This window comes from Oncorhynchus mykiss, chromosome 7 (genome assembly GCF_013265735.2).
Source record: "Oncorhynchus mykiss isolate Arlee chromosome 7, USDA_OmykA_1.1, whole genome shotgun sequence".
NCBI lineage: Eukaryota > Metazoa > Chordata > Actinopteri > Salmoniformes > Salmonidae > Oncorhynchus > Oncorhynchus mykiss.
Window position 1 is genome coordinate 12,058,606 of NC_048571.1, and position 20,865 is coordinate 12,079,470.

General features: G+C 45.6%; 1 protein-coding gene across 6 annotated transcripts in view; it reads left to right on the top strand.

Annotated features, from left to right (window-relative positions):
- LOC110528828 (tensin) overlaps positions 1–20,865 on the top strand; it is a 257,225-nt gene that overhangs the window by 197,438 nt on the left and 38,922 nt on the right. For all 6 annotated transcript variants that reach the window (XM_036982561.1, XM_036982557.1, XM_036982560.1 and 3 more), the window contains 10 exons: positions 2,368–2,417; positions 3,669–3,840; positions 3,995–4,045; positions 4,178–4,300; positions 7,769–7,833; positions 9,737–9,820; positions 11,806–11,918; positions 12,087–12,147; positions 12,905–12,980; positions 18,039–18,168. In XM_036982561.1, the coding sequence (XP_036838456.1) occupies positions 2,368–2,417; positions 3,669–3,840; positions 3,995–4,045; positions 4,178–4,300; positions 7,769–7,833; positions 9,737–9,820; positions 11,806–11,918; positions 12,087–12,147; positions 12,905–12,980; positions 18,039–18,168 (925 nt within the window). The remainder of the gene's footprint in view (positions 1–2,367; positions 2,418–3,668; positions 3,841–3,994; positions 4,046–4,177; positions 4,301–7,768; positions 7,834–9,736; positions 9,821–11,805; positions 11,919–12,086; positions 12,148–12,904; positions 12,981–18,038; positions 18,169–20,865) is intronic.

Genomic DNA, 20,865 nt, shown 5'->3' on the forward strand with positions numbered 1-20,865 from the left:
AATGTCTTCCTCCTGTCTCTGTGTGTGTTGTGGTCTTACATTAAATGTCTTCCTCCTGTCTCTCTGTGTGTTGTGGTCTTACACGGAATGTCTTCTTCCTGTCTTTCTGTGTGTTGTGGTCTTACATGGAATGTCTTCCTCCTGTCTCTCTGTGTTGTGGTCTTACATTGAATGTCTTCTTCCTGTCTCTCTGTGTGTGTGTGGTCTTACATGGAATGTCTTCCTCCTGTCTCTGTGTGTGTTGTGGTCTTACATTGAATGTCTTCCTCCTGTCTCTCTGTGTTGTGGTCTTACATGGAATGTCTTCCTCCTGTCTCTGTGTGTGTTGTGGTCTTACATTAAATGTCTTCCTCCTGTCTCTCTGTGTGTTGTGGTCTTACACGGAATGTCTTCTTCCTGTCTTTCTGTGTGTTGTGGTCTTACATGGAATGTCTTCCTCCTGTCTCTGTGTGTGTTGTGGTCTTACATTAAATGTCTTCCTCCTGTCTCTCTGTGTGTTGTGGTCTTACACGGAATGTCTTCTTCCTGTCTTTCTGTGTGTTGTGGTCTTACATGGAATGTCTTCCTCCTGTCTCTCTGTGTTGTGGTCTTACATTGAATGTCTTCTTCCTGTCTCTCTGTGTGTGTGTGGTCTTACATGGAATGTCTTCCTCCTGTCTCTGTGTGTGTTGCGGTCTTACATGGAATGTCTTCCTCCTGTCTCTCTGTGTTGTGGTCTTACATTGAATGTCTTCCTCCTGTCTCTCTGGGATTCTCTTGTTGGTAGTTTGTTGGTCCTGCTGGGTAGAGTATCTTTACAGCTGGTTTTGATAACTGTGATGAGTATTACTGAGGTGGGAACGTAGGACACACACACACACACACACACACACACACACACACACACACACACACACACACACACACACTAACAGTCATTTAGGGATAGCTTTCTGAGTTACAAATGATGAAAAAAAGAGTGGTGTGTGTGTGTGTGTGTGTGTGTGTGTGTGTGTGTGTGTGTGTGTGTGTGTGTGGACGGTTGGACACAGATTGTATGAGAGAATTGGTGGTTGTGTTGTGTGTACACGTTTAGTTCTGCGTGTGTCCATGCCATATGCCATGTGTGTGATGCAAGAGACCTTGTTCTTACGTAATTGTCACTCTTGTCCCCTGTGAACAGACATATTGTTACAGTTTTGGAGCAACAGTGTCCTTGGTTCCAGCAGGCAGCATCTGTTTCTAGTCACATCACTATGAATAATGGGTTTTCCTTTTGCCTGACGAGGATTAGTTTCATCACAGAGAAATGAATGGAACAATGGCAACACAGAGCTCTGTACTGTGTACATAACTTTCTGTTCTGTTCAGGTCCTCTGTGTCCTCCTTCACATAGTGCTGTGTATTTCTCCAGCCAGATGGGGAAGGCAGTGCTTGCCTTTTGGTAAAAAGGATGTTGAATCACTAAAGGTAGCCCTACTGATGTCCCAGTATAGGTAGACGTCTCCCTGTCCTCATCTCCCTGTCTTCGTGACCATGGACAGACAGATGGCAGGATGTAGTCAATGTAACTCTTACAGAAGGGTCAAACACAGACTGACAGACAGCTATGTACTGTACAGGCTAACTTTAAATGTTTGGGTATTTTCACATTTCAAACATACAGTACTTTGCTAGCGTATCAAACTGAACGTTTCAACCTGCAGCCTGTGCCAGGAGTGTGCTGGTTGGCTGGTTGGTTGCAGGACACGCCAAGTATGTGATGTCAGTTGGATTACTGTAACAGGAAACAACCAATTATCAGTAATTAGATGTTTCCTAATGTTGCTGGATTACGTTACCATGAAGGAAAGGAGACGAGGAGATGAGGAGATGAGCAAAGAAAGCTGTTTAAGACTGTTGCCACATGCCACATGCCACTAACCAACCAACCCATCACCACCCTGTCACCAGGGTCATAGACAGGCTAATACCCCGGTAATACTATGTGATGCTGTCCGACAGCATCTATTTTAGAACACAGCACTTTGTGTCTGAACACTGTGACCTATTGTCTACTGCTAATCACCCTCGTTGTTGAAATGAATCCTCGATATTCTCCACTGCTTTTCTCTCTATAGTTAGACTGAGGATGGGGACACTGGGTACAAGTAAGTCCCCAGGGATATCATGTTATTTCAACGCAATGGACGCATCTCATCATGGCTAAATTCCATCCAGTTGTGTTTGGATTTCATATAGTAGAAGACCAGATGCAGTGTGCTTTAATGTGGAATTTACAATGCAGTTGTGTATTACACTCACTCGCACACTTACGTCAAACACAAACAATGCCAAGTTGATCAAGGAGACTGAGTGTGTGCTCTATCTTCTCTGTGTTCTCTGTAGGGAACCCCAAGGTCCTGTAAGAGTGAGCAGACTAGACGAAGGCCATCACGGTAAGAGAGACCACTGTCTTTCCCTCACTATCCAGGCTGTCACTATTCCTCATCTACTGCAGTATACGGCCACGTTTACACCTGTTTCTCTGACCTCACGTTTCGGTTCATTGATGCCCATAGCGCTCAACACACACTGAAATCCATGGACACAGGCCTATCAAAACCCCATCAGGATGTATTCTATCCTGTTGTCAGATCACTGTGACAACCATGCCTGTTTCTCCAGCTACGTTTCCCATCTAACAGCCAGCTGGGAGTCGGGATTTGGGGAGCTGATCAGAATGATTGCGCAATACCCGCTTGGATCATTCCAGAACACTTTGTTCTGAACTGAAGGATTGAAGATGTTTATGAAAACATGTGTGTTATCATATGACGCCACTTTCCAATTACCATAGACATAAATCACATAGGTTTGTCAGTACTGAAGACTCATACATCAAAGATATGCTAGATAATAGATACCACACACAAGAGCCACCAAGGAAGAGCTTCATAGACTAGTGCTGATGTACAAACCCTGTAAGATATCAGGGGCCATATTCATACAGAGTAGCAGTGCTGATCTAGGATCAGTTTGACCTTTTAGATCATAAGGAGCAAGCTGATCCTAGATCTGCGCTCAGTACTCTGAAACGTTTTGTCAGAACTCTAAGTATCTTCCTCCCCAGGAGTGTCAGTCTGCTGCAGGCCATAGAGGAGGACAATGAGGTGTACATCACCTCTCTAACTCTCTCACCTCTTCCCTCTCCTCCCTTCTCCTCTCCCCTCATCTCCTCTCTCCCCTCATCTCCCCTCATCTCCTCTCTCCCCTCATCTCCCCCTCTCTCCACTCCCCCTCTCCCCAGGAGTGTCAGTCTGCTGCAGGCCATGGAGAAGGACTGTGAGGTGGACCAGGTGTACATAATTTCTCTAACTATCTCTCCTCTCCTCTCCTCTCCCATCTCATCTCATCTCATCTCCTCTCCTCTACCATCTCATCTCATCTCATCTCCTCTCCTCTCCTCTCCTCTCCTCTGAGAACTATGAGGTGGACCTAGTATACATCACATATCTAACTATCCGTCCTCTTCCCCTCCTCTCCTCTCCCCAGGAGTGTGTATGTTGCAGGCCATGGATGAGAACTATGAGGTGAATCTGTTGTACATCACTTTAACTATCTATCCTCTCCTCTCTCCACTCTCCACTCTCCTCTCTCCTCTCTCCTCTCTCCTCTCTCCTCTCTCCTCTCTCCTCTCCTCCCCCCAGGAGTGTCAGTCTGCTGCAGGCCATGGATGAGAACTATGAGGTGGACCTGGTGTACATCACCGAGAGGATCATCTCTGTCTCCTTCCCCAGCGGAGCGGAGGAGCGCAGCTACACCTCCAACATCAAGGAGGTGGCCTCCATGCTGGCCTCCAAACACGGGGAACACTATCTGGTGAGACCCCTTGTCCTGCCACTGCTCTACCTCACTACCGGGCCTGTCTGTTGGTGTGGCGGCTTTTCATGCACCCTGTCACGTCCTGTTGCTGATGTACAACTGTTTCCTGGAATCGTTCTCATGCTTATTGGTGTGGATTTTGTGATTTCAGCTCCTCAACCTAAGCGAGCGGAGGAATGACATCACCAAGCTTAACCACAAGGTATACACACACAAATACACACGCACGAAAGCACGCACGCGCACACACACACACACACACACAACTCTCCTAAATGCAATGGTAGTGGTGGAAGTGTTGATATGTGATAGTGGTCTGTGTGGCCCCCTGTAGGTGCTGGAGTTTGGCTGGCCAGACCATTATGCTCCTGCCCTGGATAAGATCTGCAGCATGTGCAAGGCCATGGACACCTGGCTCAACGCTGACCAACACAATGTAGTGGTGCTTCACAACAAGGTAGGTGGTCAGACACATCACTCCAGGGAAGGAAGGAAGGAAGGATACATAGTCATGGTATTGGAACAGGGTCCCGTGGTCTTACAGATCTCTGATCACTCCAGGGAAGGAAGGAGGGATACATAGTCAAAGTATTGGAACAGGGTCCCGTGGTCTTACAGATCTCTGATCACTCCAGGGAAGGGAGGAAGGAAGGATACATAGTCAAAGTATTGGAACAGGGTCCCGTAGTCTTACAGATCACTGATCACTCCAGGGAAGGGAGGAAGGAAGGATACATAGTCAGGGTATTGGAACAGGGTCCCGTAGTCTTACAGATCTCTGATCACTCCAGGGAAGGGAGGAAGGAAGGATACATAGTCAAAGTATTGGAACAGGGTCCCGTAGTCTTACAGATCACTGATCACTCCAGGGAAGGGAGGAAGGAAGGAAGGATACATAGTCAGGGTATTGGAACAGGGTCCCGTAGTCTTACAGATCTCTGATCACTCCAGGGAAGGGAGGAAGGAAGGATACATAGTCAAAGTATTGGAACAGGGTCCCGTAGTCTTACAGATCACTGATCACTCCAGGGAAGGGAGGAAGGAAGGAAGGATACATAGTCAGGGTATTGGAACAGGGTCCCGTGGTCTTACAGATCTCTGATCACTCCAGGGAAGGGAGGAAGGAAGGATACATAGTCAAAGTATTGGAACAGGGTCCCGTAGTCTTACAGATCACTGATCACTCCAGGGAAGGGAGGAAGGAAGGAAGGATACATAGTCAGGGTATTGGAACAGGGTCCCGTAGTCTTACAGATCTCTGATCACTCCAGGGAAGGGAGGAAGGAAGGATACATAGTCAAAGTATTGGAACAGGGTCCCGTAGTCTTACAGATCACTGATCACTCCAGGGAAGGGAGGAAGGAAGGAAGGATACATAGTCAGGGTATTGGAACAGGGTCCCGTGGTCTTACAGATCTCTGATCACTCCAGGGAAGGGAGGAAGGAAGGATACATAGTCAAAGTATTGGAACAGGGTCCCGTAGTCTTACAGATCACTGATCACTCCAGGGAAGGGAGGAAGGAAGGAAGGATACATAGTCAGGGTATTGGAACAGGGTCCCGTAGTCTTACAGATCTCTGATCACTCCAGGGAAGGGAGGAAGGAAGGATACATAGTCAAAGTATTGGAACAGGGTCCCGTAGTCTTACAGATCACTGATCACTCCAGGGAAGGGAGGAAGGAAGGAAGGATACATAGTCAGGGTATTGGAACAGGGTCCCGTGGTCTTACAGATCTCTGATCACTCCAGGGAAGGAAGGAGGGATACATAGTCAAAGTATTGGAACAGGGTCCCGTGGTCTTACAGATCTCTGATCACTCCAGGGAAGGGAGGAAGGAAGGATACATAGTCAAAGTATTGGAACAGGGTCCCGTAGTCTTACAGATCTCTGATCACTCCAGGGAAGGGAGGAAGGAAGGATACATAGTCAGGGTATTGGAACAGGGTCCCGTAGTCTTACAGATCTCTGATCACTCCAGGGAAGGAAGGAGGGATACATAGTCAGGGTATTGGAACAGGGTCCCGTGGTCTTACAGATCTCTGATCACTCCAGGGAAGGAAGGAAGGATACATAGTCAGGGTATTGGAACAGGGTCCCGTGGTCTTACAGATCTCTGATCACTCCAGGGAAGGGAGGAATGAAGGGTTTCTTCCCGGGAGTGTTACAGTATGCCGCGGTCCACTGTGTTAAGGACAGTAGAGGGTGCTCTCTGTTTGAAGAGTGTGAAAGGAGACAGCCTATGAATACTCTACTCTGTATGTCCTCCATCCTCATTGGTAAGGAGGTAAAACACCAAACTGTCTCCCTGTACCTCATTGGACAAAGTGGGATAATCAAGCTGTCTTGTAGTTGGAAGACAAGTCCTCCACATTCTCGTATTGCTGGTTAAACATTTAAATGGTTCTTAACTGCAGACTGTTAGACTGAAGCTGTATATCACAAAGAAATCCAGTGAACATGAGAGTCATTTGATTCTAATAGAGGCTGTTGTTGCTGCTGCTTGTGTTTTGGCAGCACATCCTCCTCCCCCAACCTCTCAGGCCCAATGATTCATCATACAACTTGTCATGAATGATCCAATGTCAACAACAGTAACTCCCCAAAAAACGACTTTAAAAACTTCATCTAAGTCTCTATCAATCAGTGTTAAAGACTTTGAGTCAATGTAGCTGAATAGTGAGTAGTAACTCTGTGGGTCTGTGGGGGAACATTTTATTCAATATGTACAACAAGTGGTAGCAAACAGAGCATCCCCATGGTTACCAACACTTATTTTCCCCCTCGTCCTGAAATTGAAGCTTTTGGTCAAGATGGAAAAACTGCTTCCATTCAGAAACGCCTAATTTGACTAAATGCTATTTGTTATCGCCCCAGTCAGAAATGTTCCACTTGCTGTTTCAGAGTTGAGGGTCAAAGGTTTCTCCGGTAGTGTTGCATTTCTATCTTCAGTTGAATTTGACCACAAACAATGTCATTGTGATAAATGGAACCAGGCAGTTTGATCACATTCCATCTGTGACAGTTTGGCTTGAAAATAGCCTGGTCACTCAAATCTAACTCACTGTACAGCATTTACATGTCTACACTGCAGGTACAAACATTATTCAGCCTTAAAGTGTGTAACTAAAAATAGCCTTGTATTCTTTCTCAAAAAGTATATCTCCCTCTCTCCCCATCCCCCCTATCCACCCCCTCTCCCCCCCTCTCTCTCTCTCTCTCCCCCCTATCTCCCCCTATTCTCTCTCTCCCTCTCCCCCCTCTCTCTCCCTCCCCTCCCTCCCTCTCCCTCCCCTTCTCTCCCCCTCTCTCTCCCTCTCTCCCCCCTATCTCCCCCTATTCTCTCTCTCCTTCTCCCCCCTCTCTCTCCCTCCCCCTCCCTCCCTCTCCCTCCCCCTCTCTCCCCCCTCTCTCTCCCTCTCTCCCCCTATATCCCCCTATTCTCGCTCTCCCTCTCCCCCCTCTCTCTCCCTCTCCCTCCCCCTCTCCCCCTCTCTCTCCCTCTCTCCCCCCTATCTCCCCCTATTCTCTCCCTCCCTCTCCCCCCTCTCTCTCCCTCTCCCCCTCTTTCTCCCTCTCCCCCCCCTCTCTCCCTCTCCCTCCCCCTCTCTCCCCCTCTCTCTCCCTCTCTCCCCCTCTCTCCCCTATCTCCCCCTATTCTCTCCCTCCCTCTCCCCCCTCTCTCTCCCTCTCCCTCCCCCGCTCTCCCTCTCCCTCCCCCTCTCTCCCCCTCTCTCTCCCTCTCTCCCCCTCTCCCCCTATTCTCTCCCTCCCTCTCCCCCTCTCTCTCCCTCTCCCTCCCCCTCTCTCCTTCTCTCCCCCTCTCCCCCCTATCTCCCCCTATTCTCTCCCTCCATCTCCCCCCTCTCTCTCCCTCTCCCTCCCCCTCTCTCCCTCTCTCTCCCCTCTCTCTCTCTTTCTGCAGGGGAACCGTGGGAGGACAGGAGTGGTGGTGGCTGCCTACATGCATTACAGCAACATATCAGCCAGGTACCAGAGACTTCTGACTGCAGACAAACTGACCTCATTTACCCTGTTTATTATTAGTCAACATATCAGCCAGGTACCAGAGACTTCTGACCTCAGACAAACTGACCTCATGTACCCTGTTTGTTATTAGTCAACATATCAGCCAGGTACCAGAAACTTCTGACTGCAGACAAACTGACCTCATGTACCCTGTTTGTTATGAGTCAACATATAAGCCAGGTACCAGAGACTTCTGACTGCAGACAAACTGACCTCATGTACCCTGTTTGTTATTAGTCAACATATCAGCCAGGTACCAGAGACTTCTGACCTCAGACAAACTGACCTCATGTACCCTGTTTGTTATTAGTTAACATATCAGCCAGGTACCAGAGACTTCTGACTGCAGACAAACTGACCTCATTTACCCTGTTTGTTATTAGTCAACATATCAGCCAGGTACCAGAGACTTCTGACCTCAGACAAACTGACCTCATGTACCCTGTTTGTTATTAGTCAACATATCAGCCAGGTACCAGAGACTTCTGACTGCAGACAAACTGACCTCATGTACCCTGTGTGTTATTAGTCAACATATCAGCCAGGTACCAGAGACTTCTGACTGCAGACAAACTGACCTCATGTACCCTGTTTGTTATTAGTCAACATATCAGCCAGGTACCAGAGACTTCTGACCTCAGACAAACTGACCTCATGTACCCTGTTTATTATTAGTCAACATATCAGCCAGGTACCAGAGACTTCTGACCTCAGACAAACTGACCTCATGTACCCTGTTTGTTATTAGTCAACATGGAACAATGTATTCATTCAATATCACCACCATGCTTGAAGTTCCGTACATCCTTAAAGTTCCCAGATATTTCCAGATGAATACAAACAGACATTTGTCCATTCTATACGTTTACTTTGAGTTTTCTATCAGTGTTGGGGTCAATTGGAATCGAAGGCAGTCAATTCAGGAAGTAAACTGTCATTTTAATTCAGTAATTCAAAAAAGGCCATCTATTTTAATTGACTTCTCAATAAGCTAAAAAGGAGAAGCAATATATGTCAAAAGCTTTTTCCATTTTGGGATTTTAAATTCAAATCACTTCCTGAATTGACCGACTTCCATTAGAATTCACCCCAACCCTGATTTCAATGGCTTCACCCCTTGAGATGTCGGTCAAGTCATGGACAAAAACATGGGGTGATGTCAGGACAAGCACGTAGATCTGTAACAGATAGATAGGCCAAAGGGAATCGGGATCGGGCCTCAAATTAAACACTGATGTGGTTGTTATTCCAAAACATTCTGTTCAGGCTCTGGTGTATGTTTGGTCAATAAACAGGAAGATTTACATATGTCATATCCTGTAAAGATAAGAAAGGTCAAATCACACTTGTTTCTTTGATACCCGAACTATCTTGCTTAATGCTTGAGAGTCATTGGCATTCTAGAAGAGTAAACAGTAAACAAACGTTACATGTTACAGATGTAGGATCTTTATTTGAACCAGTTTGCTACAGCAGGAAAATAATCCTGCAGCCACAGGACATGTGAATTATTATGTGGATTATAATTCATGGACATTTTTGAACTTCAGAATACTTTTTAACCTCAAATACACTTCAGGAAAGTTTTCCTGCAACAGGGTGATCAAATTAAGATCCTACATCTGTACATTGATCAGATAATAATACTGAGATACTGTAGCATTGTGGGGATGGCAAAAGATGAAAAGCTGTAGATTAAGGACACCTCTTAAGGGACACGGTCGATTAAGGATATTTTTTAAGGGAGAAGACAACGTAAGGACACTTTTCAGGGTCATTTCAGGGAAAACTTATTGTATAGTATATGGTATGTGTTCAGTGAAGAAGAGCTGATCATTACCGTTGTCTCTCCTGTGGTCTTCAGTGCTGACCAGGCACTGGACAGGTTCGCCATGAGGCGCTTCTACGAAGACAAAGCACTTCCTGTGGGTCAACCGTCCCAGAGAAGGTCAGTTACCACTTACTACCTCACTTCTTGTTTTTGCACCCTACAACTTCCTATAGGCTGGATGAGTTTGATCCCATGGTGAGAGCAACCGGCTGGATTCCATTCTTAGAATGTGTATCCTTCATTCTGTTCATTGAAGAAGTCAACAAGGGTAAAGGGATGGGCGTGACTTCTCAGAGTGGAATCCAGTCAATGGATGACCTGGTGTAACTCTCACTGTTTCAAAGGCTATCCTCCTCTCCTCAGTCCCTCGCTCCCAGTGCGTCCCAAACAGGAAATGCCTCTCTCTGTCCTTTTGTTCCCTTAATCCTCCCAATGAAGCTAATTGACATAATTGAGGAATAATGTTTTTTGGAAAGCCTAGCAGCTTTTTGCATTCTCCAGGATTCCACTGAGAGCTGAAAGGTCAAATGGTTTTCAGAGTTCATTCTGACACTACTATCCATCGTTCCTTCCTCCCCTCCTCAGTGATCTGGCATGCTGAAGAGGTGGCTTTGTAAGGGAACCCTTAGTGGCGCTTAGAAATACAAACTGATCCGGTATCCATAGTTTGTGGCAGATAAGGGAACCCCAGGTGTATCCAGCAGGCAACAGCAGCAGTGGCAGCACTAGGCCTCTGACCAGCTGCTGTTTCCTTACTCAGATATAATTATCCCCCAGCCAGTTCCCCGCAGTCTGAACTTATTATGGTCTGGCATGTGTCACATTAACATTGGGAGGGGGGGTGGATCTCAGCACTGCTACGCCGCCGTAGAAACGCACCACATAGAGAAACACACTGAGAGGTATCACTATCAAATCATCATCAACATTCTTGTGAGCAAATTCCACTCTAGATTAGAATATAGGTTAGATCCTTGAGTGGAATGTCCTGAGCCAAAGTGGCGGATGGTTGTCCAGACTTGATCTCTGTGGCAGCCCAACATTATATATATATATATATATATCTCTGTACAGTAGTAACTGTTATATGTCAGAATCTGTGTGGCCGTGTTTTCCAGCGTGACCCCGCTGTTACACAGGGAGCTCCTTACACAGCCCAGCTGGTCTGTGATTGCTTCCTGTTCTGACCTAATTTCATTTGGGAGACCGAACCATCTGGCGGCTGCCAGCTGAGCGTGGGGGGAGCAAAGGGGTGGTGGGGAGATAGGCCGACCTCTGGAACAGAAGTCACACTCTGCATGATCATCATTAGTATCATTAACAGGCTGCCTGGCAGGCAGAGCTCACCAACACAACACAACATGCCCCTGCCTGGCTGGCAGAGCTCACCAACACAACACAACATTCCCCTGCCTGGCAGGCAGAGCTCACCAACACAACACAACATTCCCCTGCCTGGCAGGCAGAGCTCACCAACACAACACAACATTCCCCTGCCTGACAGGCAGAGCTCACCAACACAACACAACATTCCCCTGCCTGGCAGGCAGAGCTCACCAACACAACACAACATTCCCCTGCCTGACAGGCAGAGCTCACCAACACAACACAACATTCCCCTGCCTGACAGGCAGAGCTCACCAACACAACACAACATTCCCCTGCCTGGCAGGCAGAGCTCACCAACACAACACAACATTCCCCTGCCTGACAGGCAGAGCTCACCAACACAACACAACATTCCCCTGCCTGACAGGCAGAGCTCACCAACACAACACAACATTCCCCTGCCTGGCAGGCAGAGCTCACCAACACAACACAACATTCCCCTGCCTGACAGGCAGAGCTCACCAACACAATACAACATTCCCCTGCCTGGCAGGCAGAGCTCACCAACACAACACAACATTCCCTTGCCTGGCAGGCAGAGCGGCCTGGTCCTCATACACTCCAATTCACTCTGACATCTCCATAGTGTGCGAAGCCTCTTTGATAATAGATGGGGCGTGCTTGCTAGTCTTGCTTGCCAGACTCATGGTGCATGACACTGAAGGATTGTCCCTCTGTTTCACGCTGTGACTGTGTTGTGTGGATGTGTGTAGGTATGTGCGTTACTTCAGTGGTCTGCTCTCTGGCCACATCAAGATTAACAACAAGCCTCTGTTCCTGCACCACGTCATCATGCACGGCATCCCCAACTTCGAGTCCAAAGGAGGTGAGTCTGCAACAGGAGAGCATTTATTTCATTATTAGTAATGATTAATGATTCATTTTTTTTATCTTAATTTTTTCTTCAATGGGATAGACTTTCATTCATTGAGTATAAATCCTTGTTTCATTTTGGAATACTTTTTCTTCTTTTCTTCTTTTCTTCCCTTCGCAGGCTGTCGTCCTTTCCTGAAGATTTACCAGGCGATGCAGCCAGTCTACACGTCAGGGATATAGTATGTTTCTTTAGTTTTTATCTGTTGCATTGTGGGTGGATTTGTCTTTCAGGGGGCTTGTTTTCTCTCCTCTCAGATGCTGTGACTCTATCCCTCTTTCTTTCTCTCCCTCTCAGTCCACAGTACTTTCAAGCCTGTCACCCCTTGTTAAGAGATTAGCCCTTGATAATCTGAATCTGTTTGTGTGTGTGTGTGTGTGTGTGTGTGTGTGTGTGTGTGTGTGTGTGTGTGTGTGTGTGTGTGTGTGTGTGTGTGTGTGTGTGTGTGTGTGTGTGTGTGTGTGTGTGTGTGTGTGTGTGTGTGTGTGTGTGTGTGTGCGATAGAGAGAGAGAGAGGGAGGAGGAAACAGAGAGAGAGGAGCAGAGAGAAAGAGAGCGATGGGGGCGAGAGAGAAAGGAACAGAGAGAGAGAAGGAGAGAGAGAGAGGGAGAGAGAGAGAGAGAGAGAGAGAGAGAGAGAGAGAGAGAGTCAGTATGTGTGTCAGTGTGTACTGGTGGGGCAGGCAGGCAGATAGATTGTCAGTGACACAGCTCTAGGGTTCTATGTGTACAGGGAGGGATACCGTAACTCCCACCTCACTGACCCACCTTCTCCATCCAGAGTCCTCACGACCAAAACAACACCACACAGAAATGACCCCCCCCCCTGATTTGGAACAAGCTCTTCTTACTTCAGTCATACCTGAACCACTATAAGAAAAACACCCAAAACTGTTTTAAAGTGTTTATAATGGTTTTCATCTGAATTATTTCCACAGTAACGTACAAGGGGACAGTCACACCAGTATCTGCATCACCATTGAACCTGGCCTCCTCCTAAAGGGAGACATTTTGGTAAGAAGCACATCTTTTGTCATCAAATGTACAGGTGTTGTGGTTGTACTGTATGTTGTGTTGTGTTGGCCTTAGAGCCATTAGTGGCCTTACAGTAGGTTCATATACTGTAACTGTTGAAGGTTGACCTTTTTCATATTCCACCACCAATACATTCCTCGACCACAGGATCCATTTCTCTCTCTCTCTGTGTCTCTCTCATTCTCTCTCTCTCTCTGTCTCTCTGTCTCTCTGTCTCTCTCTCTGTCTCTCTCTCTCTCTCTCTCTCTCTCTCTCTCTCTCTCTCTCTCTCTCTCTCTCTCTCTCTCTCTCTCTCTCTCTCTATCTCTCTCTCATTCTCTCTCACTGTGTCAAATTCAAATTCAAGCTGCTTTATTGGCATGAAAAACACTGTGTCAATATTGCCAAAGCAACAATGTATACAATATACATTGTAACAAAATTGTAAATGATACAAAATTAAATACAAAAATAATAACAATAAAATGGTAACAGTCTACATTAATAATTATAGTAATAATGGTAATAATAATAATAAGTAAGTTACTGTTTACTATGCAGATGTTATTATTCAGTGTCCCTCAGGCTATGGCAGGAAAATACATATTTGGCTCTCACTGTGTCTCTCTCTCTCTCTCTCTCTTTCTCTCATTCCCTCTCTCTGTGTCTCTCTCTCTCTTTCTCTCATTCCCTCTCTCTGTGTCTCTGTCTCTCTCTCTCTGTCTCTCTCTCTCTGTCTCTCTCTCTCTCTCTCTCTCTCTCTCTCTCTCTCATTCTCTCTCACTGTGTCTCTGTCTCTCTCTCTCTCTCTCTCTTTCTCTCATTCCCTCTCTCTGTGTGTCTCTCTCTCTCTATTTCTCTCATTCTCTCTCTCTCTGTCTCTCTGTCTCTCTCTCTCTCTGTCTCTCTCTCTCTCTCTCTCTCTCTCTCTCTCTCTCTCTCTCATTCTCTCTCACGGTGTCTCTGTCTCTCTCTCTCTCTCTCTCTCTCTCTTTCTCTCATTCTCTCTCTCTCTGTGTCTCTCTCTCTCTGTCTTTCTGTCTCTCTCTCTGTCTCTCTCTCTCTCTCTCTCTCATTCTCTCTCACTGTGTCTCTCTCTCTCTCTCTCTCTCTCTCTCTCTCTTTCTCTCATTCCCTCTCTCTGTGTCTCTCTCTCTCTCTTTCTCTCATTCTCTCTCTCTGTGTCTCTGTCTCTCTCCCTTTTCTTGTGGCGACAGGTCACAAATCTTGCTGCTGTGATGGCATGCTGTGGTATTTTACCCAGTAGATATGGGAGTTTATCAAAATTAGATTTGTTTTCAAATTCTTTGTTGGTCTGTGTAATCTGAGGGAAATATGTTTCTAATATGGTCATACATTGGACAGGAGGTTAGGAAGTGCAGCTCAGTTTCCACCCCATTTTGTGGGCAGTGTGCACATAGCCTGTCTTCTCTTGAGAGCCAGATCTGCCTTTGGCATCCTTTCTCAATAGCAAGGCTATGCTCAAAGACTCTGTACATATGCAAAGATTTCCTTAATTTTACTCTCTGTTTAGGGCCAAATAGCATTCTAGTTTGCTCAGTTGTTTTGTATATTCTTCCAATGTGTCAAGTAATTATCTTTTTGTTTTCTCATGATTTGGTTGGGTCTAATTGTGTTGCTGTCCTGGGGCTCTGTGGCGTCTGTTTGTGTTCTTGAACAGAGCCCCAGGACCAGCTTGCTTAGGGGACTCTTCTCCAGGTTCAGTTCTCTGTAGGTGATGGCTTTGTTATGGAAGGTTTGGGAATCACTTCCTTTTAGGTAGTTGTAGAATTTAACAGCTCTTTTCTGGATTTTGATAGTTAGAAGGTATCTGCCTAATTGGGCTCCTGGGTGGCACAGCGGTCTAAGGCACTGCATCTCAGTGCTTGATGCGTCACTACAGACACCCTGGTTCAAATCCAGACGGTACTGTATCACAACTGGCTGTGATTGGGAGTCCCATAGGGCGCAGCATAATTGGTCCAGCGTCATCGGGTTTGGCCAGTGTAGGCCGTCATTGTAAGTAAGATTTGTTCTTAACTGAATAGCCTAGTTAAATAAATACAAAGATTCTGCTGTGCATGCATTATTTGGTGTTTTACGTTGTTCACCGAGAATATGCCTAGAAGGTCAGCATCCCCGAGTCACCTCTTCACTGTTGACGCTGAGACTGGTGTTTTGCGGGTACTATTTAATGAAGCTGCTAGTTGATTTGTGAGGCATCTGTTTCTCAATCTAGACACTCTAATGTACTTGTCCGCTTGCTCAGTTGTGCACCGGGGCCTCCCACTCCCTCTATTCTGGTTAGAGCCAGTTTGCACTGTTCTGTGAAGGAAATAGTACACAGCTTTGTATGAGATCTTCAGTTTCTTGGCAATTTCTCGCATGGAATAGCCTTAATTTCTCAGAACAAGAATAGACTGACGAGTTTCAGAAGAAAGTTCTTTGTTTCTGGCCATTTTGAGCCTGTAATTGAACCCACAAATGCTGATGCTCCAGATACTCAACTAGTCTAAAGAAGGCCAGTTTTATTGCTTCTTTAATCAGCACAACAGTTTTCAGCTGTGCTAACATAATTGCAAAAGGGTTTTCTAATGAACAATTAGACTTTTAAAATTCTAACACAATGTGCCATTGGAACACAGGAGTGATGGTTGCTGATAATGGGCCTCTGTACGTCTATGTAGATATTCCATAACAAATCAGCCGTATGCAGCTACAAATCAAATCAAATCAAATTTTATTTGTCACATACACATGGTTAGCAGATGTTAATGCGAGTGTAGCGAAATGCTTGTGCTTCTAGTTCCGACAATGCAGTAATAACCAACGAGTAATCTAGCTAACAATTCCAAAACTACTACCATATACACACAAGTGTAAAGGGATAAAGAATATGTACATAAAGATATATGAATGAGTGATGGTACAGAGCAGCATAGGCAAGATGCAGTAGATGGTATCGAGTACAGTATATACATATGAGATGAGTATGTAAACAAAGTGGCATAGTTTAAAGTGGCTAGTGATACATGTATTACATAAAGATGCAGTAGATGATATAGAGTACAGTATATACATATACATATGAGATGAATAATGTAGGGTATGTAAACATTATATTAAGTAGCATTGTTTAAAGTGGCTAGTGATATATTTTACATCAATTCCCATCAATTCCCATTATTAAAGTGGCTGGAGTTGAGTCAGTGTGTTGGCAGCAGCCACTCAATGTTAGTGGTGGCTGTTTAACAGTCTGATGGCCTTGAGATAGAAGCTGTTTTTCAGTCTCTCGGTCCCAGCTTTGATGCACCTGTACTGACCTCGCCTTCTGGATGATAGTGGGGTGAACAGGCATTGGCTCGGGTGGTTGTTGTCCTTGATGATCTTTATGGCCTTCCTGTGACATCGGGTGGTGTAGGTGTCCTGGAGGGCAGGTAGTTTGCCCCCGGTGATGCGTTGTGCAGACCTCACTACCCTCTGGAGAGCCTTATGGTTGTGGGCGGAGCAGTTGCCGTACCAGGCGGTGATACAGCTCGACAGGATGCTCTCGATTGTGCATCTGTAGAAGTTTGTGAGTGCTTTTAGTAATAGTCATTTACAACATTAACAATGTCTACACTGTATTTCTGATAAATGTGGTGTTATTTTAATGGACTAAAAATGTGCTTTTCTTTCAAAAAACAAGGACATTTCTAAGTGACCCCAAACTTTTGAACGGTAGTGTAATGCTTTTGTTGTTTGTTCTTTGTTATAGAGCCAAAAATATTGGCGAAGTGGTTTATCCATGTATCTCAGTTTTGGATAGATAATTCTTCGTGATTTTTGTTTGTTTATAGTTTTCTAAATTTCCCAGGAGTGGTTCAATTCTATGGATTCTTCAATTACATTGAGCTGATTTCTGACATGCCTTTCCTTCTTTTTCCGTAGTGTATTTCTGTATTGTTTTAGTGAGCGTAGACTCAGGTTTTCTGGGTCTCCATGTTTTTGGTTGGATAGGTTTCTCAATTTCTTTCTTAGGTTTTTGCCTTCTTCATCAAATCATTTGTCATTGTTGTTAATTTTCTTTGGTTGTCAGCTTGACATTTTTTGATTTGATAGGGAAGCTGAGCGGTCAAATATACTGTTTAGGTTTTCTACTTCCAAGTTTACACCTTCACTATTCACTATCACTATTACCTTCACCTTCACTATTACATTCTCTCTCTCTCCCTCTCCCTCTCCCTCTCTCTCTCTCTCTCTCTCTCTCTCTCTCTCTCTCTCTCTCTCTCTCTCTCTCTCTCTCTCTCTCTCTCTCTCTCTCTCTCTCTCTCTCTCTCTCTCTTAGTCTCTCTTTGTCTCTCTCTTTGCCTCTCTCTCTCTCTCTCTCTCTCTCTCTCTCTCTCTCTCTCTCTCTCTCTCTCTCTCTCTGTAATGTTATCTTGCCTTCCTGTTCACTAGAGTTCTATTAGGGAAGAATGTGTCCTTGTTCCACCACACCAGACCACACCAGACCACGCCAGACCAGACCAGACCAGACCACACCAGACCACGCCAGACCAGACCAGACCAGACCACACCAGACCACGCCAGACCAGACCAGACCAGACCAGACCACACCAGACCACGCCAGACCAGACCAGACCAGACCACACCAGACATGCCTCCCCATCAGAACATGCCTCCATTGTACTGACCATGTTCTGTTCTGGTGGGGATCCATGGTCTGGTGGGGAACCATGGTCTGGTGGGGAACCATGGTCTGGTGGGGATCCATGGTCTGGTGGGGAACCATGGTCTGGTGGGGAACCATGGTCTGGTGGGGAACCATGTTCTGGTGGGGATCCATGGTCTGGTGGGGATCCATGGTCTGGTGGGGATCCATGGTCTGGTGGGGATCCATGGTCTGGTGGGGATCCATGGTCTGATCTCTAGGACCAGCAGGGTTTAGGCCTGGAGATATAGACCATGAGTTTGGCAATCTGGACTGTTTCCCTCGTCTGGTTTGACTGTAGCAAAAGTCCTTGTCTTGATGTCTGGTTATATGCTTACTCTCTCCTCCTCCTCCTCCTCCTCCAGTTGAAGTGTTACCACAAGCGTTTCCGGAGCCCCATTAGGGATGTGATATTCAGAGTGCAGTTCCACACCTGTGCCATCCACGACCTGGGAGTGGTCTTCGGGAAGAATGAACTGGATCAGACTTTTAAAGGTGTGTGTGTGTATGTGTGGGTGACTGTGTGTGTGTATGTGTGTGTGTGTGGGTGACTGTGTGTGTGTGTATGTATGGATGTGTATGTGTGGGTGACTGTGTGTGTGTGTATGTGTGCGTGGGTCAAATCAAATGTTATTTGTCACATACACATGGTTAGCAGATGTTAATGCGAGTGTAGCGAAATGCTTGTGCTTCTAGTTCCGACAATTCAGTAATAACCAACGAGTAATCTAGCCTAACAATTACACAACTACTACCTTATATACACAAGTGTAAAGGGATAAAGAATATGTACATAAAGATATATGAATGAGTGATGGTACAGAACGGCATAGGCAAGATGCAGTAGATGGTATCGAGAACAGTATATACAGTGCCTTGCGAAAGTATTCGGCCCCCTTGAACTTTGCAACCTTTTGCCACATTTCAGGCTTCAAACATAAAGATATAAAACTGTATTTTTTTTAGAAGAATCAACAACAAGTGGGACACAATCATGAAGTGGAACGACATTTATTGGATATTTCAAACTTTTTTAACAAAACAAAAACTGAAACATTGGGCGTGCAAAATTATTCAGCCCCTTTACTTTCAGTGCAGCAAACTCTCTCCAGAAGTTCAGTGAGGATCTCTGAATGATCCAATGTTGACCTAAATGACTAATGATGATAAATACAATCCACCTGTGTGTAATCAAGTCTCCGTATAAATGCACCTGCACTGTGATAGTCTCAGAGGTCCGTTAAAAGCGCAGAGAGCATCATGAAGAACAAGGAACACACCAGGCAGGTCCGAGATACTGTTGTGAAGAAGTTTAAAGCTGGATTTGGATACAAAAAGATTTCCCAAGCTTTAAACATCCCAAGGAGCACTGTGCAAGCGATAATATTGAAATGGAAGGAGTATCAGACCACTGCAAATCTACCAAGACCTGGCCGTCCCTCTAAACTTTCAGCTCATACAAGGAGAAGACTGATCAGAGATGCAGCCAAGAGGCCCATGATCACTCTGGATGAACTGCAGAGATCTACAGCTGAGGTGGGAGACTCTGTCCATAGGACAACAATCAGTCGTATATTGCACAAATCTGGCCTTTATGGAAGAGTGGCAAGAAGAAAGCCATTTCTTAAAGATATCCATAAAAAGTGTTGTTTAAAGTTTGCCACAAGCCACCTGGGAGACACACCAAACATGTGGAAGAAGGTGCTCTGGTCAGATGAAACCAAAATTGAACTTTTTGGCAACAATGCAAAATGTTATGTTTGGCGTAAAAGCAACACAGCTCATCACACTGAACCCACCATCCCCACTGTCAAATATGGTGGTGGCAGCATCATGGTTTGGGCCTGCTTTTCTTCAGCAGGGACAGGGAAGATGGTTAAAATTGATGGGAAGATGGATGGAGCCAAATACAGGACCATTCTGGAAGAAAACCTGATGTAGTCTGCAAAAGACCTGAGACTGGGACGGAGATTTGTCTTCCAACAAGACAATGATCCAAAACATAAAGCAAAATCTACAATGGAATGGTTCAAAAATAAACATATCCAGGTGTTAGAATGGCCAAGTCAAAGTCCAGACCTGAATCCAATCGAGAATCTGTGGAAAGAACTGAAAACTGCTGTTCACAAATGCTCTCCATCCAACCTCACTGAGCTCGAGCTGTTTTGCAAGGAGGAATGGAAAAAATGTCAGTCTCTCGATGTGCAAAACTGATAGAGACATACCCCAAGTGACTTACAGCTGTAATCGCAGCAAAAGGTGGCGCTACAAAGTATTAACTTAAGGGGGCTGAATAATTTTGCACGCCCAATTTTTCAGTTTTTGATTTGTTAAAAATGTTTGAAATATCCAATAAATGTCGTTCCACTTCATGATTGTGTCCCACTTGTTGTTGATTCTTCACAAAAAAATACAGTTTTATATCTTTATGTTTGAAGCCTGAAATGTGGCAAAAGGTCGCAAAGTTCAAGGGGGCCGAATACTTTCGCAAGGCACTGTACATATGAGATGAGTAATGTAGGGTATGTAAACATAAAGTGGCATAGTTTAAAGTGGCTAGTGATACATGTATTACATAAAGATGGCAAGATGCAGTAGATGATATAGAGTACAGTATATACATATGAGATGAGTAATGTAGGGTATGTAAACATTATATTAAGTGTCATTGTTTAAAGTGTTTGTATGTGTGGGTGACTGTGTATGTGTATGTGTGGGTGACTGTGTGTGTGTATGTGTGGGTGGCTGTGTGTGTGTGTGTATGTGTGGGTGACTGTGTGTGTGTATGTGTGGGTGACTGTGTGTGTGTATGTGTGGGTGACTGTGTGTGTGTATGTGTGGGTGGCTGTGTGTGTGTGTATGTGTACGTGGGTGACTGTGTGTGTATGTGTGGGTGACTGTGTGTGTGTATGTGTGGGTGATTGTGTGTGTGTATGTGTGTGTGGGTGTCTGTGTGGGTGTATGTGTGTGTGACTGTGTGTGTGTATGTGTGCGTGGGTGACTGTGTGTGTATGTGTGCGTGGGTGACTGTGTGTGTGTATGTTTGGGTGACTATGTGTGTGAATGTGTGCAGGGGTGACTGTGTGTGTATTGTGTGCGGGGGTGACTGTGTATGTGTGTGTGTGTGCATGGGTGACTGTGTGTGTGTATGTGTGCGGGGCTGACTGTGTGTGTATGTGTGCGGGGGTGACT